Source organism: Hyperolius riggenbachi, chromosome 1 (assembly GCF_040937935.1).
Source record: "Hyperolius riggenbachi isolate aHypRig1 chromosome 1, aHypRig1.pri, whole genome shotgun sequence".
NCBI classification, from domain to species: domain Eukaryota; kingdom Metazoa; phylum Chordata; class Amphibia; order Anura; family Hyperoliidae; genus Hyperolius; species Hyperolius riggenbachi.
The window spans coordinates 417,442,155-417,459,032 of record NC_090646.1 but is presented as its reverse complement, the minus strand read 5'-3'; the positions used below and the strand labels follow the sequence as shown (position 1 = coordinate 417,459,032).

Here is a 16,878-nt window from a genome sequence, read left to right as displayed (position 1 = left end):
ATGGCACATCAGTTGTCCTCTCAGCTATAACTGACAGCAGCTGGTATATAACTGACAGCAACTGATATATTTCAGTTCTGACAAAATATTGTCAGAACTGGAAGAGATTATTGTCAGAAGAAAATGGTAAGCTTCTGAGAGGAACTGATGGCAAGGTAACTATGTAATGTTCATTTGAAGTTACCTCATATGTTTATTTTAAATAATTTTACTCAGTACAGGTTCTATTTAAGAATGCTCAAAGCAATTTTGTGAGCATTTTGCACTTTTTCTATACCTCACATTGTCGCAAAATCGCCCCCAAAATGGTCCATGCACCGCGTTTCAGATCGGAAAGCAAATAGAACGCCCCAATCTGAACTACCGCATAGGAAATCATGGTGTAAGCCCTTTCAAGGCGATTTAGAAAAATCGCCAGCGCTTAAAAAAAATGAAAAAGTGTCTCTAGTGTGAACGAGCCTTTAGGCTTTCTTTGGGTCATATTTTTTGCTAAGAATTATTTTAGACAGCGCTTAAAAAAAATGAAAAAGTGTCTCTAGCCAGGGCTTAAAAAAATGAAAAAGTGTCTCTAGTGTGAATGAGCCTTTAGGCTTTCTTTGGGTCATATTTTTTGCTAAGAATTATTTTATCATTTTAATGGGAATAATAAGTAAAAAAATATTTAAAAAAATCATTATTTTTCAGTTTTCAGACATTATAGTTTTAAAATAAAGCATGCTACTGTGGATAAAATTCACACATTTTATTTGCCCATTTTGTCCCGGTTATTACAACATTTAAATTATGTCCCTAGTACAATATATGGCGACAATATCTTATTTGGAAATAAAGGTTTGTTTTTAATTTTGCTTTTGTTTAAACTAAATCACTAATTACAAGCCCCTATTTGCAAAAATAACTGTAATATTCTCTCATGACATACATATTAAAAAAAAAATTGAGCCCCTAAGATATCTATTTATACATTTTTTTAAAGTTTTTTATTTTGGTAACTATGGGTTATTTGGTAACTAAAGAGTTAATTACTGGGGGATTTCATTATTTTTGTTCACGTTAATATATTGTGTGTGTGTATTTTTACTATTAAGTCACTAGATGTCAACCTACTTTGTTTCTATGTACTGTGAACAGTACACTGGAAGTATTGTGTTTATGTATTTATTTTCACTTTGTCAATGACCATCGATATTTTGGACATTTTCCCCCCTTACGCTTACCATCCAACCCCCCCCCCCCCCCCCCCCCCCTCCTTCCAGAACCTGTATAATCCAAAACCAATTCTCGGTACAAATCCACCTCCCCTTATATAGTTAGATTCTGATTTATCTCACTGATTTCAGTGATCATTGATTGCAGGTACTTTGATCAGTGAATGGGAACGCCTGTTCCCATCCACCGATCAGTGTTGTAATGGGCAGTGATGTGAACGCACATGGGAGTGTGCACGATAGGCAATCGCACCAGCAATGCCCTGGAGGCTAAGATGAAGTCTCAAGGGTTTAGATATACTGTAATGAATCCAGCAACAGGTTAAATTCGATTTTCTCAAAAACTGTAAGGTCTTTTCAATTTTTTTTTTACTTGTTCTCACTATTAGACCTACTATACCAGTAAAGCTAGGTGATTGTAGCTAGGTGACATGTATCAGGTCTTTGCTATGACTTCAATGTAAGTTCGCAAAATTGGTTTGCTGAAAATTTGCGGAACCAGCTGAAGTTTGAGGAAATTCTTATGAGATTGCCAGAGGCAATTTCGCTCATCCCTAATAGTAAAGTCAGAATTTGGCATCAGCAGCAACTATAGTGAATGAATTGATACAACCTGCCTTTGGTCAACAGTCCTAACTGTTGGTGGTTTGGGATGTGGCTAACTGGGAGATTCAAAACATGATTGTGCAGCTGTCAAATCTGCAGAACTACATGATGCAAACATGTCAGTAGCGCAGACCAAAATCTTAAAGGAATGTTGACAATTTCTTGAAAAATGTATTGAAGAACTGAGGATATTTAAAAAAGAAAAAAAAAATAACTTAACTAATATTACTACAGTGTTCTTATCCTAATAATGAACTCAGTGGATTGATGTTATCATGGAAGAACACACACAAAATGAAAGGAACAGATGCTTCTACATTTATAGCAATGGAGACTGCTGGCAGGCTGTCAGACAAGCGTGCTGGCATGATAAAAACAAGAGGCAGCCTCTTAGCCTAGGACCTCAGATGCCCTTTAGATGTGTTATATAATTATGTATTTCACTGTTTAATAAATACATTCAATCAATTTTCTCAATTGATTGTATTGTTTGAAAAATAAATTAGAAATTGGCCAGAAATTTTCACAGATAGATCAAATGACCGAAAAGAAAAAAAAAACATGTAATTTTTCTATACAATCCTGGAAAACTGTGTGACTTGGTTGAATGGTGTATAGCTACCTTTAGATAACAGATATGTGAGCTCTGCTGTTGGACACAGAAACGGATGATCCACAAGGCAATTCAAAGCAGTTGCCTAGGGACTAGAGAGAGTCTAAGGGCCTGGTGGATTCCAACCCCACAAAATCTTACTAACAATAAGCCAGGTGACCATCAGTGGTTAGTAAAGTCATGGTCAGTGATGAGTTCAGGGACAGGGACCACAGAGGGGAATGGGAAAACTATAAGACCAGCAAACTAGAATTGCAGCTGATACGTATGTAGTGACTGCTATGTAAGGGGAAGCAAATGTAAATAATCAAGTGATCTACAGATCTCATCATGATGGCAAAATCACTTCAGAATCACATCGCAATACCGCTTTCCCACCCCCAGCGCTGTCCCCCCTCATGTAAATGTGCCCCCCTCCCCCGGTGCTCATGCATGAACATCGAGTCGGATGGTCATTCGTCCGCCAACTCGCCTGATGTATGGCCCCCTTATGAGCATTAACCACTTGAGGACCCACCCTTTACCCCCCCTTAAGGACCAGCGCTGTTGTAGCTGATCTGTGCTGGGTGGGCTCTGCAGCCCCCAGCACAGATCAGCGTGCAGGCAGAGCGACCAGATCGCCCCCCTTTTTTCCCCACTAGGGGGATGATGTGCTGGGGGGGTCTGATCGCTCCTGCCTGCCGGGTGTTGCGGGGGGGGGGCACCTCAAAGCCCCCCTCCGCGGCGAAATCCTCCCCCTCCCTCTCCTACCTGGCCCCCCCTGGAGATCCGGGCTGCACAGGACGCTATCCGTCCTGTGCAGCCAGTGACGGGACGTCCCCTGTCACATGGCGGCGATCCCCGGCCGCTGATTGGCCGGGGATCGCCGATCTGCCTTACGGCGCTGCTGCGCAGCAGCGCCGTACAAATGTAAACAAAGCGGATTATTTCCGCTTGTGTTTACATTTAGCCTGCGAGCCGCCATCGGCGGCCCGCAGGCTATTCACGGAGCCCCCCGCCGTGAATTGACAGGAAGCAGCCGCTCGCACGAGCGGCTGCTTCCTGATTAATCAGCCTGCAGCTGGCGACGCAATACTGCGTCGCTGGTCCTGCAGCTGCCACTTTGCCGACGCGCGTTATGAGTGCGTGGTCGGCAAGTGGTTAAAGGTAGAGGATCAGCAGATTTGCCAGGCAACTGGCATTGTTTAACGGTGAAAAAAATGGCACCTCCTTACTAAGTGCATGCAGAAACTAGGAGTGCCTCCGAGTCCACGTGTGCACTTTACTGACTTTACTATTTACTTTACTGTTGACATGAGGCAGCTGACAGGTCTTGCATCGCATGTCATATTTTACTAGTGTCCAATAAACTACATTTCTTTTAGGCCTGGTTCACATTAGCGTTCGCTGTCCGGATTCGCCTGATCGGATCCGGACCGTATACTGTACAAACGGAACGTACGTTCCGCATAGCAATGCAAAGTCTATGCGGACGTACACATGCGTCCGTTCCGTACAGAATGGAGCCGGTTCGGATCCGGACTCCGGACACTTTTCCAACATGCGCTATTTCCAGTCCGGATCATCCAGCCCACGCACCCGGACCGGATCCTGACCCGAACATGCGACCATGCTGTGTAATGAGAAACGGATGTTTCTCATCACACTGGCAATAGGACCGGATGCTTTCAGCACCGGTCCTATGCCACTTGGGGGGCCAGGACTACACGGCGGTATCCCCCATGCTTGCGGTGCCTTTCTGGCACTGCAATGTATCTAGTTCCGGCTACTTTATTGTAGCCGGAACTGATACATTCCGGATCCGCAACTGGTGGCAACTTGTCTACGGTCTCTTTGCGGCCCCCGGACCCCCGGACACTTGCGGACTCGAACCGCAAGTGTGAATGGGGCCTTATTTATTTATTTATTTATTTTATTTATTTATTGTATTTATAAAGCGCCAACATATTACGCAGCGCAGCCTTAAACCTCTGTTCTAAAGTTAACTGGTTTATTATATATTTTCTGTTATTTGCATGATTTTTTTGGGCACCTCCTTCCACCTGAAACAGTACCCCCCCCCCCCCCTTCATTACTAGGGATACCCGATGTGACATGATATTCAGCTGGCTTCTTTCGAAGACATCTTATCTGCGTGGAGATAGAATTCTCCACAGTGCTTGATATTGTGGTTGCCCACTTGCAACCCATTTTTGAAAGTAGTATTGTTTATCATCCTGTATCTCATTGCCTACATATACTACACTGTATTGGCACTCTTGGTGTTCTGATTCTTCCCTCCCCCCCCCCCCCCCCGCCCTCCTTTTCCCTGGACTTCAACACCTGAGTTTCATCCACCGGACATCCTGCATTTTATAGAAGAACTCGAGTGACATATAGTACAATGTACAAATTTATTCAAAATATCTACTTTGAGGTGGTCTGGTTTCAGCATCAGAAACAGTCCCTAAATCTATATATTGCTGTAAATTGGTATGTAGCACCACCCTCCTAGTGATGTTTGGCCTAAGCTGCTTAGCTATGTTGAATTCTCCTCCCAGAGCATTCTGGGAAATCAGGAGTTATTTCTGGTGACTTCGAAACACAGAATTAGGGCCTGTACACACTGCTGCGCTTGCGCTGCGCTTTTCAAATCGCATGCGATTTTTAATCGCAAGGTCTTTTGAAAAATAATGAAAATCGTGAAGACCTGTACACAGTGGTGCGATGCGATTTTCCTATTCTCATGAAGGCTTGCGATTTTAAAAGCGCATGCGATTTTAAAAGCGCAGCAGTGTGTACAGGTCCTAAACAAACATTCCACATTGATGCACCTGCCAGGAGTAAAGATGCCGCCAAATGACATAAATGTAAGAATGTAAATGAGGGTGAGAATAGGCTTTCATAGTGAGCAAACACTGGCTAAATAATTTATAAAATAACACTGTAAAAAATAAGCAATTTTATTAATTATGTTGTTAGCAGTAAAGTTCCACTTGAACTGAACAGTAAAAGTCAAACTAAACATACACTAGTCATACTTACCTCCCGTGTAGTCTACTCCTCAATCTCTATCTCCTCTCATCTGTCCTGTTTGTCCACTTTGATCAATGGAATTCTCTGTACTCCATTTTGAAAATGGCCATTACCCCATAACAGCTTCTTGGTCAGCACACTTAAACTGTAATATTGCCCACTTGAGCCAGAGGGAAACATGGACATTGCCTTGCTCATCAGTTGCCCTTTCATTTATAACTGACAGCAACTGATATATAATTGACAGCAACTGATATATAACTGACAGCAACTGATATAATTCAGTTCTTGTCAGAACTGGAAAAAAGAAAATGGTGAGCTTCTGAGAGTAACTGACGGCAAGGTAAGTATGTAATATTAATTTGCAGGCCAGGTACATCATGTGTTTATTTTAAATTACTTGGTTCAGGTTCACTTTAAGTTTGGCATTTCATTGACAAGTACTACATATTGCAATACTGTACTGTGAAATTATAAATAACTACTAGCAGACCTAAGCCTGTTTAAAAACAGGCTCTAGGTCTGTGATTACCCGCCGCCACCTGTTAGTGCACATGCGCGCACCAGTCGCACGCGCTCCCGCCATGCACTCCGGTTGAGCGTGCTTCCACCGTGTGCGCACCCGCCGCACATGCACGCCCGCCCTCCCACACGCCCGCCCATGCCCGTCCTCCTGTCTCTGTAAGGCTACACAGAGACAAATGTCCCTGCTGTACGCAGGGACAGTTGCCTATTATTATATAGGATGACCTATGATGTATGTAATAAAATGTTTCCTTTGTATGACATTACCTATTAGTCACTGTTTATTAAGAATATCATATTATAAAATATGAGATTTACAGATGTATTGCACTTTTGTTTATGTGGTTTAACTTCCAATCAGAATTATAAAGGGATATATAAATAGATGATGGATAGATAGATAGATAGATAGATAGATAGATAGATAGATAGATAGATAGATAGATAAACATGTACAAACAGGACACAGGCATGCAAATGTCAAAACAAAGTGAAAGCATTGTAGGGGGAGGTACTACTGGCAGTAGTGACTATTTACTCACTATGTCTGAGTCTGTCCAATCATGTCCTTGTATGCAAATAGTCTTGGGTCCAATCTTAACTAAAGGAGAAAGTGAGAAGCTAGTCTTCAGTCAGGGTAAACTCTTTGAGCCTGACTAACGTTGTACTTTATTCCACCTGTGTTTCAGTAAATAGCCTCGAAATGTCATCTCTTGGGAAAAGTCTGCCTGATCCTCTCAGCAACGTGGAAGTTAAGTACACCAAGGTAAGAAGAAGCAATGAGTCCTTTTGCTGTTAGTATGTTTAGATTGTATGCAATAATAGTTCATACATTTCTTGACATCATGTTTTTATATGATCATTGAGCAAAACATAGAAATTAGGAGCTAGTGGAAAATAATCCTACACCCAAGTACGTACGTAAAGCTGTCAGCAATAAGACGTTTGCTGAATGTGTTTTCTATCACTTGCAGCCAGATTATGTTAATAGATAGTTCAGTAAATGTACTCTAGCGTGGAAAATGTTAACCTCCTCAGTCAGTGTTGCTGTTCTGAAAGTTTTTGTTTTTTTTAAATGCATAACTTAAGGAGCAGCAACAGTGTACAAAACATTTGTACTATTTCACTCCTCTCCCCATCTGCACTGGAACATATTCACTTGTAATTGAGCCAAGCAGATATCAGCTACGAGAACAGGATTTGCTTTTTCCAGGCTGCCTGCTTGGCAGCAAAATGACAAGAGAAAGTGACTGGATGCAGTTATGTTCAGCAAAACAACAAGAGAAACATATTACTTATTAGACATTGTTGTCTTTGCATTTAGTTTTTGCAGTTCTGCTACTTAGAGCAGTGAGTTGCACAAAGAAAAATACTCTAGTACAAAGTTACTGTTCAACCTCTGCACTTTAGACCTGGCAATATAGCCTTACAGTGTTGGACTTCTGCCCTTTAAAGATAAACTTTATTCTAAAGGGTGCAAAATACCAAAGCACTGTGCTCCAGGACTATTAAAACACAGAAGCCATAGTTGTTTTTAACTTATGAGCTGCAGCAGCGACAATCCTGTTGTTTGGTTTTCCCTACATAAAACATCTGTTAAAAAGCTGTTGTCATTGTTTATTACATTCATTTGCTCCAAAACGAAGTCATACAGAACACATACTCGCCCAAATTTCAGCTTCAAGCGCAAGCATTGTGCAAGTAGTGTTTTATATCCCTGATAATTATCCCACATGTAGAATAATAATTTGTGATATGTGCTTGCTTGCAACGCAAGGATTTTAGCTTAACCCTGTTATTTCCTTGGATAAAGAGGCTATTATGAATAGTTTCTAAAAGCAGATGGGTGCAATGTTATTAACCACATGCTGTATCCCGCAGCATTGATTTGGCATTTGAACAGTAACACTATAATCCAGGACTATTCATCAAAATATAATATGTTCCAAAATATATCAGCTTTATATTTAGCCAAATAGTAGTATGTATTTATAATAAATTATTTTTGCTGTTGTGTTTAGGTTTCATTTCTGCCTTCTCCTTTTATATTCATTTGAATGTAACATCAAATAAAAATGTTGTGCTACACATAAGCATAGTCTGAAATGAAGAAAGTGTATATTGTATGTACATATGAATACAAATGTAAATATTGTATCTAAGCATGTAGTCAAGCACGAATCGTGTTTATTATATTTTTAAAAAATAGCAATAATTTTGTACAAATTCCTTCTCTCTCGCATTATTATGTCCAAGGAAATTATTAGAATGTAGATTAAAAGTGTAACATAAAGTAAGTTGACTCGCCACACTGACATTGGGCTCACTGTAGGGTTTTACCAGCTAAAAAATGCTTATTCAAATTTTGAGTTGAGCTTTTATCGCTATTTGGGCTGTCTAAAGTTGGGCCTGAACTATGTGCAAGTCACAATATGCTCTCCTCAATCTACTTGGAGCCTAATACAACTCCGAAAAATTGCCAGTGCTGTCTATTGTCAAGTTACTATGCACTGCCAGGTTAATAATATTAACTCGCCCGACAGTGCAAGAAATAACTTGTTTTGACCTTTCTCTTTCTTGGGTTCTTTTCCTCTGATTAGTGGATCCAGCTATGCGACAGGTGTTGCCTAGCTTACCTTTACACTGATTTTTGCATTGGACAATATAGTACGTGATGATGACAACCCTATCTAGAGGTAGGTCTGGTGGCAGGTCTGCAAAGGAGGTTCTGTATTAATTTAATAAAAAATCTTATTGTTTAGCTACTATTTCAAATACATTTGTATTCTAAACAGGTGGAGGTCAAATTGACTCCCTTTGTCTATTTTCCTGAGAGGAGATAGACATTTGGGGGTCTCCTTATTATTGAAGGAGGCTCCTAGATTCCACCCTTCACCTCAGCAAGAACTACCACCTCATATGCTCTCCTGAACATGAGGTGGGATGAGCCCCTTGGTGTTCACAAGGGAGCTATGCAGAAGAGTAAGGTATACAGGGTCGGACTGGGACACCAAGGGCCCACCAAGGAAGTTTCAGCCTGGGGCCCACCCCCCTCTCCTCCTCCTCCTCCTCCCTCCCCCCCCCCCATTTTGGGCTCACATACACATGTACTTTAGAAATTTTGCATGACTTTATGGTAGGGAATAGATTGTGAGCAATTCTGAGGACAGTCTCCAATAGGGATATGTCTAAATGCGAAACTAAATGGGTGTCACCATGCACTGGAACATCGGCGTGGTCATGATGAGTCATGGGCAGACTTAAAAAAAAAAAATACAAAACACAAAATAAGTAGCGGCGTTATTCACAGAGATTAGGTCCGACCAGATACATTGTATATTCAAGTAGTTACATGCCTCATGATAATTCATCAAGTAGTCAAATTGCAGCAGATACCCCCACAAAATGCAATCAGGTTGACGGCAGATACCCCCACACAATGCAATCAGGTTGGTGGCAGATACCCCCACAAAATGCAATCAGGTTGACGGCAGATACCCCCACACAATGCAATCAGGTTAACGGCAGATACCCCCACAAAATGCAATCAGGTTGACGGCAGATACCCCCACAAAATGCAATCAGGATGACGGCAGATACCCCCACAAAATGCAATCAGTTTGGCTGCAGATACCCCCACAAAATGCAATCAGTTTGGCTGCAGATACCCCCACACAATGCAATCAGGTTGGCTGCAGATACCCCCACACAATGCAATCAGGTTGGTGGCAGAGATACCCCCACACAATGCAAGTCCCCCCCAGCTTGGAAGGGGGGGCAGAGGGCACAGATCAGCGGGGAAGCCTCCCCCCCTCCCTCACCTAGGGCCCCCCCTTCCGCGCAGCCCCCTCCTCGAGAAGTGCAGCCAGCAGCGAGCGGAGTATAGCTTACCAGCTTCAGATGATGCTATCTCCGCTCCGCATGCCGCTGCTGCCCTGCTGGTCTCTGTCTCCTGTAGTGACGCTGTCCAATCACGCTCTAGCAGGAAGTACTGCGAGAACGTGATTGGACAGCGTCACACACTACAGTCAGAGACCAGCAGGGCAGCGGCATGCGGACTCGGAGCGGAGATAGCATCATCTCTGTAGCTATTCTCCGCTCGCTGCTGGCTGCACTTCTGGAGGAGGGGGGTGCGCGGAAGGGGGGGGGGCCCTAGGTGAGGGAGGGGGGGACGCTCCCCCCCCTCCCCGCCGCTCTGTGCCCAATTCCCCCCCTTCCAAGCTGTGCCCCCCTCCAGTGGCGTAGCTAGGGTGTTTGACACCCGGTGCGGATAATTTACCAACACCCCCCCCCCCCCCAAAAAAGCAAAGCGCGCAGCGACAAAAAAAATGGGTGTGGACATGACATCACATGGGTGGGGGGTAATTGTAATGTAACTGTAACAGTAAGGCAGTGGGCTAATATAGGTAGCCAGAATAGTTTCCCTCAGCATAGGTTAGATATGACAAATATGACAACATGACAAATTCAGCAATCTTGAGGCCCCCAACAAGACAAATTCAGCAATCATGAGGCCCCCAACAAGACATTCAGTAACCATGAGGCCCCCAACAAGACAAATTCAGTAACCATGAGGCCCCCAACAAGACAAATTCAGCAGTCATGAGGCACATAAATAAACAGCATTTCACATAAATAGGCAGAATGCCCACTTAATATGGTAGACACCTCTCATCTGGCTTCTGAATTCTCCTCTACTGGCTGCTGTGCCAGGCAATACTGTTTTTGGCTGGATTGGGGATGATGTGTGGGCTGAAAGGCCTGGCGGTGATGCTGTGGCCGGCCTGGCGGTGATGCTGGGCTGTACTTGGCTGGTTGAAGTAAATGTTGGCCTGACTGTTGGTGGTGATGCTGTGGCCTTTTTGACAGTGATTCTGGGCTGGTTGGCTGGTGGTGATGCTGGGCTGGCCTGGATAGTTTAGGTAGTGACAGGTGCACCCTAGTTTAGGTAGCACCAGGAGCCTCCCAGCTTAGGTAGTGACAGGACCCCCAAGTTTAGGTAGTGACAGGAGCCCCCCAGTTTAGTTAGTGACAGATACCCCCCAGTTTAGGTAGTGACAGGAGCCCCCAGTGTTTGTAGTGACAGGTGCCCCCCAGTTAAGGTAGTAACAGGTGCCCCCCAGGGTATGTAGTGACAGGAGCCCCCAGTGTTTGTAGTGACAGGTGCCCCCCAGGGTATGTAGTGACAGGAGCCCCCAGTTTAGGTAGTGACAGTGCCCCCCAGTTCAGGTAGTGACAGGTGCCCCCAGTTCAGGTATTGACAGGCGCCCCCCCAGTTCAGTTAGTGACAGGTACCCCCAGTTTAGGTATGACAGGAGCCCCCCAGTGTATGCAGTGACAGGGACCCCCCCCCCAGTGTATATAGTGACAGGAGCCCCTAGTTTAGGTAGTGACAGGGCCCCCCAGTATAGATAGACAGGTCTATAGGTGTCCCCAGTTTAAATAGCCAGATCTATAGGTGTCCTCAGTGGCAGCGGAGAGAGAAGAGAAGCGGTGGGGAAGGGAGGACGTTTCCCCCTCCCCCTTCCCTCACCTTGGGGCTCCCCCTCTCTCGCTCCCCCCTTTAGAATTAAGTGATGCGGCAGGCAGCGCCGCTGTGCCTGCCGCTTCTTTTCTCTCTCCGCTGCCACCCCAGGGCGGGCGGGCCAGCCACGTCCGGGTAGCTAGGGGGGGGCAGCAGCTAGCCAGGGGAGTGCGCATGCCCCATTTTGCCCTATGTAGGGACGCCCATGGCATGGTAGGCAGATAGGTAGCCGGGTAGGCAGTTATGTAGCCGGGTGGGAGGGTAGGCAGATAGGTAGCTGGGTGGGCAGTTAGGTAGCCGGGTGGGAGGGTAGGCAGTTAGGTAGCCAGGTGGGCAGATAGGTAGCTGGGTGGGCAGTTAGGTAGCCGGGTGGGCAGTTAGGTAGCCAGGTGGGAGGGTAGGCAGATAGGTAGCTGGGTGGGTAGATAGGTAGCCGGGTGGGCAGATAGGTAGCCGGGTGGGAGGGTAGGCAGATAGGTAGCTGGGTGGGTAGATAGGTAGCCGGGTGGGCAGATAGGTAGCCGGGTGGGAGGGTAGGCAGATAGGTAGCTGGGTGGGTAGATAGGTAGCCGGGTGGGTAGATAGGTAGCCGGGTGGGCAGATAGGTAGCCGGGTGGGAGGGTAGGCAGATAGGTAGCTGGGTGGGTAGATAGGTAGCCGGCTGGGCAGTTAGGTAGCCAGGTGGGAGGGTAGGCAGATAGGTAGCCGGGTGGGCAGATAGGTAGCCGGGTGGGAGGGTAGGCAGTTAGGTAGCCGGGTGGGCAGTTAGGTAGCCGGGTGGGAGGGTAGGCAGAAGGGTAGCCGGGTGGGAGGGTAGGCAGTTAGGTAGCCGGGTGGGCAGTTAGGTAGCCGGGTGGGAGGGTAGGCAGATAGGTAGCTGGGTGGGTAGATAGGTAGCCGGGTGGGCAGCCAGTTAGGTAGCCGGGTGGGTAGATAGGTAGCCGGGTGGGAGGGTAGGCAGTTAGGTAGCCGGGTGGGCAGTTAGGTAGCCGGGTGGGAGGGTAGGCAGAAGGGTGGGAGGGTAGGCAGAAGGGTGGGAGGGTGGGCAGTTAGGTAGCCGGGTGGGAGGGTGGGCAGTTAGGTAGCCGGGTGGGTAGCCAGTGGGGGCCCCGACTCCTATGCTCCCCCTCACCTGGGTGTCCCCCCTCCTTACAAGCCGCGGGGAGGGCAGCCCGACTGTTTTTTTTGTTTTTTTTCCCTTAAAAAAAACTATTTTCCCCGGGGGCCCCCTCCCTCACCTCGGACTCTCGGAGGGCCCCCTCCTGTTACGAGCGGCGGCCGGCGGGTACAGCAAACTTCCGGGGAGGTATAGCAGAAGATAGAGGTCCAGCTGCCTCCCAGTCGCTGTCTCCTCTATGCCGCTCGCACTAAACCAGGAAGCAGTGCGAGCGGCATAGAGGAGACAGCGTAGCCCGGGAGGCAGCTGGACCTCTATCTTCTGCTATACCTCGCAGGAACTTTGCTGTAACCGCCGCCGCTCGTAACAGGAGGGGGGCCCTCCGAGGTGAGGGAGGGGGAGGATAGGAGGGGGCCCCCCCGGGGAAAATAGTTTTTTTAAGGGACATAAAAAAAAAAAAAACAGTCGGGCTGCCCTCCCCGGCTCTCCCATGCAGCGCACGCCTTCTAGGGGCCCCCAGGTCAGGAGGAGGGGCAGTCGGGTCGGGGCCCACCGATGGGACCGTCGGTGGTTCGGCGGCTCTGTCCGAGCCTGAAGGTATATGCCCCTCCCCTGCAGAGTCCCTATATGTTATAGACACAGTGAGCTGGTTTTATTCAGGTGATAGAGTACCATGTTGTCCAGCTCAGCAGGTATAGACAAGTAGAGGTTACAAACCATTAAAACAAAACACTTGTGAGAAGTGATGTGTGGTGCTGAAGACAGCTCCACACCAATGCATCTTGCTTAACTACTTTAGGACCATGCTAATTGAAATCTATGCCCTGTTTTAGTGGTCACCTGGTTGGCAGGGCATAGATTCTAATTAGCCGCCGCTGTGCTTATCTGCTGTTTTCATCGCTCCCGCCGATTTCGCCGCTTAATACCTGCCGCCTCTAGCCGCAGCTCACTGGCTCTGCCTGTCACTATGATGGCAGAGCCCTGTGAGCGGGTCAGGAGCTGATTTCATTGGCTCCTGGCTCTGTCTTTCAATGTAAGCAACTCCCATTGGCTTACGTTGAAAGATAGGGTAAGGAGCCAATGAAAGCAGCTCCTGACTGGTTCACAGGAACTCTGTCGTCATAGAGACGGCAGAGTGGGTGGCCCAGGTTCCCGACGTGTGGCGGTGACGGTGCTTGCGGTGAGTATGTGCAGCGATTCATCATTATCCGTCGGGATTCCGCCATTTCTGTACCAACGGTCTCTGGTCCTTAAGGCCAAGGGGGCAGAGGCCGCTGGTACTTAAGTGGTTAAAGCCCCCATAATAGTCAAGGCAATTTTTATAACATGCCAAGGTAACTGTACACAGAAATTCGGAGTGTTAGATTCAAAATTGAATCCTATGTTAACTTGTTTGCAATGCAGGGGAGAAAAAATACCTGCATCCAGTGAGTTTTTTTTATCTCTTGGCATTGCATCCGACCCTTGGACTTTATCTACTGCGCTTAGCAGTTGCTTTCAAGTTGACTTTGAAATTTGGCAATTGTATAGCTGTGTATTATCGTTAATTAAATAAGAGCACACGCTACTGTTCCTGAGGCTTCATACTATAATCTCATACACACCTTACCTAGATTGTTCTCAGCCAAGGCAGTCATTTAGGGCCACCTCTGCCAAGAATCTAGTGTGCGTACAGGAGTATTTAATCATCCCTGATACCTCTACAAGAGATCCAGCCTGCTGGTATATCTTGTCTGAACACAGACCAACATTATTACTCTACCTTCCCACCCCTCCTGCTCTGTCCTGTGCTGCATATCATCCTCCTCTCAATAGCATTAGCTGGCTTAGCTTATATATGTCATGTAATGCCTGCACTCTAACGTGGATCTAGCACAATGTGCCCTCTGCATATAAAAATTGCATAGTTACATAGTTTGTTGGGTTGAGAAAAGACATTCGTCTATCGATTTCAACCAGAAAGTGTGGTACTAGTATAAAATTAACACTAGCCTGCACCCTTACATATCCCACTTGATCCAGAGGTTGGAGAAAAACAATTACAAGGCTTGGGCCACTTAGCCCTAAAGGGGAAAAACATCTTTCCAGACTCCAAATGACAATCAGATAAAATCTCTGGATCAACACTGCTGGGAATTAACTAGTAATTATAGCCAATAGCCATGGCCAAGCCCCTTTACAGGCAGATATAGAATTTGCCATAACTACTTCCTGTGGTAATGTATTCCACATTAAAGAACAAATGAAGCGAGAGGAATATGGAGGCTACCATATTTATTTCCATTTAAGCAATACCAGTTGCCTGGCTGTCCATCTGATCCTTTACTTCTAATACTTTTAGCCATAGACCCTGAACAAGCATATGCAAATCAGATGTTTCTGACATTATAGGATACCCGAACTGACATGTGACATTATGAGATAGACATGTGTATGTACAGTGTCTAGCACACAAATATCTATGCTGTGTTCCTTTTTTTATTTCTCTGCCTGAAAGAGTTAAATATCAGGTATGCAAGTGGCTGACTCAGTCCTGACTCAGACAGGAAGTGACTACAGTGTGACCCTCAATGATAAGAAATTCCAACTATAAAACACTTTCCTAGCAGAAAATGGCTTCTGGGAGCAAGAAAGAGGTAAAAAAAGGGGAATTTCTTATCAGTGAAAGTCAAACTGTAGTCACTTCCTGTCTGAGTCAGGACTGAGTCAGCCACTTACATACCTGATATTTAACTCTTTCAGGCAGAGAAAGAAAAAAAGGAACACAGCATAGTTATTTGTGTGCTAGGCACTGTACATACACATGTCTGTCTCATCCATGTCACATGTCACTTCGGGTATCCTATAATGTCAGAAACATCTGATTTGCATTACTAGTTAATTTCCAGCAGTGTTGATCCAGAGATTTTATCTGATTGTCATTTGGAGTCTGGAAATTTTTTTTTTTCGCCTTTAGGGCTAAGTGGCCCAAGCCTTGTAATTGTTTTTCTCCAACCTCTGGATCAAGTGGGATATGTAAGTGCAGGCTAATGTTAATTTTATACTTATACACTGAACAAACACATGTCTATCTCATCATGTCACATGTCACTTTGGGTATCCTTTAATGTCAAATTTGACAATAAGAGCTGATATTCGCATGATTGTTTGTGGTGTTATTCAAACACTATTGCAGTCATATAGACCAGCAGGGCTGCCAGGAAATAAAGGAAATAAAAACGGCAGCTTCCATATTCTTCTCACTCCAGTTGTCCTTTAATCTCTCTTACAGTGAAGAATCCCTTCCTGAATACATTTTTTCCTCCATATACAGGTCATGTCCCCTTGCCCTGTGTATAAGCCTAGGGACAAAAAGCATCTGCCAAGCTTTTATATTGTCCTCTAATTTATACATGTTAAAGAGATCTTTTCTCCAGACTCTAAATAAGCCCAGTTTATTGAACCTTTACTGGTTAGTGAGACCTTCCATCCCTCTAATCACTCTTGTGGCTAGTCTCTGCGCCTGCTTTAAAACTGTCCCATAACTGTATCCCATATTCCAGATGCGGCCTTACAAGAGAGCTAAACCAGGGTAGCATTATGCTAGCATCCCACATTTTTATTTCCATATTATTGCACCCCTATTATTTGCTTTAACTGCAGCTGAGCATTGAATACAGATATTTAACTTGTTAAAACCAGTACTCCTAAGTCCCTCTCCAAGTTTGATGCCCCATCTGTATTCAGTTTATTGTATGTGGTGCTATATCACTGGTACGATCAAAATGCATGACTTTATATTTTTCATAATTTAATCTGCCCATATCGCTTGCCCATATAGCCATCCTATTCAGATGCTTCTGCAATATGTTATTATTTTTCTGTGTGTTGATAATTCGGCACAACTTTGAATTATTTGCAAAAATAGCAACATTAGTTTTTACTTCATCTAATAGCTCATTATTAAATAAATGGACACCACTAATAGTCACTCATTTTGAATATTATCCATTGACCACAACTCCTTGCTTTCTGTCCAAATTCCTTATCCATGCACACACATTCTTCCTCAAACCTGGGGAAATTGTGCATGTTATTATTCATTTTGTAAGGAATTGCTATTTTACCCAGTAGCATCAACAAACAAGGTATTTTGTTTAAAGATGCACACTCATTTTAACCTCAGCGGGCAGAACTTGTTGGGTTCTGCCTACTGAGCTTATGCACAGTAGGCAGATTATTACAGGATAGTGCCAGCAGTGCACCCCTCTTCCACCACCAGGTGTCTCTG

The 16,878-nt window shown here is 45.1% G+C and overlaps 1 protein-coding gene across 1 annotated transcript in view; it reads left to right on the top strand.

The window, feature by feature from the left end:
* Nucleotides 1–16,878, top strand: part of ALDH1A1 (aldehyde dehydrogenase 1 family member A1) — a 150,790-nt gene that overhangs the window by 73,841 nt on the left and 60,071 nt on the right. Inside the window, exon 3 of the mRNA XM_068236458.1 lies at nucleotides 6,657–6,733. Coding sequence (XP_068092559.1) covers nucleotides 6,657–6,733 — 77 coding nt within the window. The remainder of the gene's footprint in view (nucleotides 1–6,656; nucleotides 6,734–16,878) is intronic.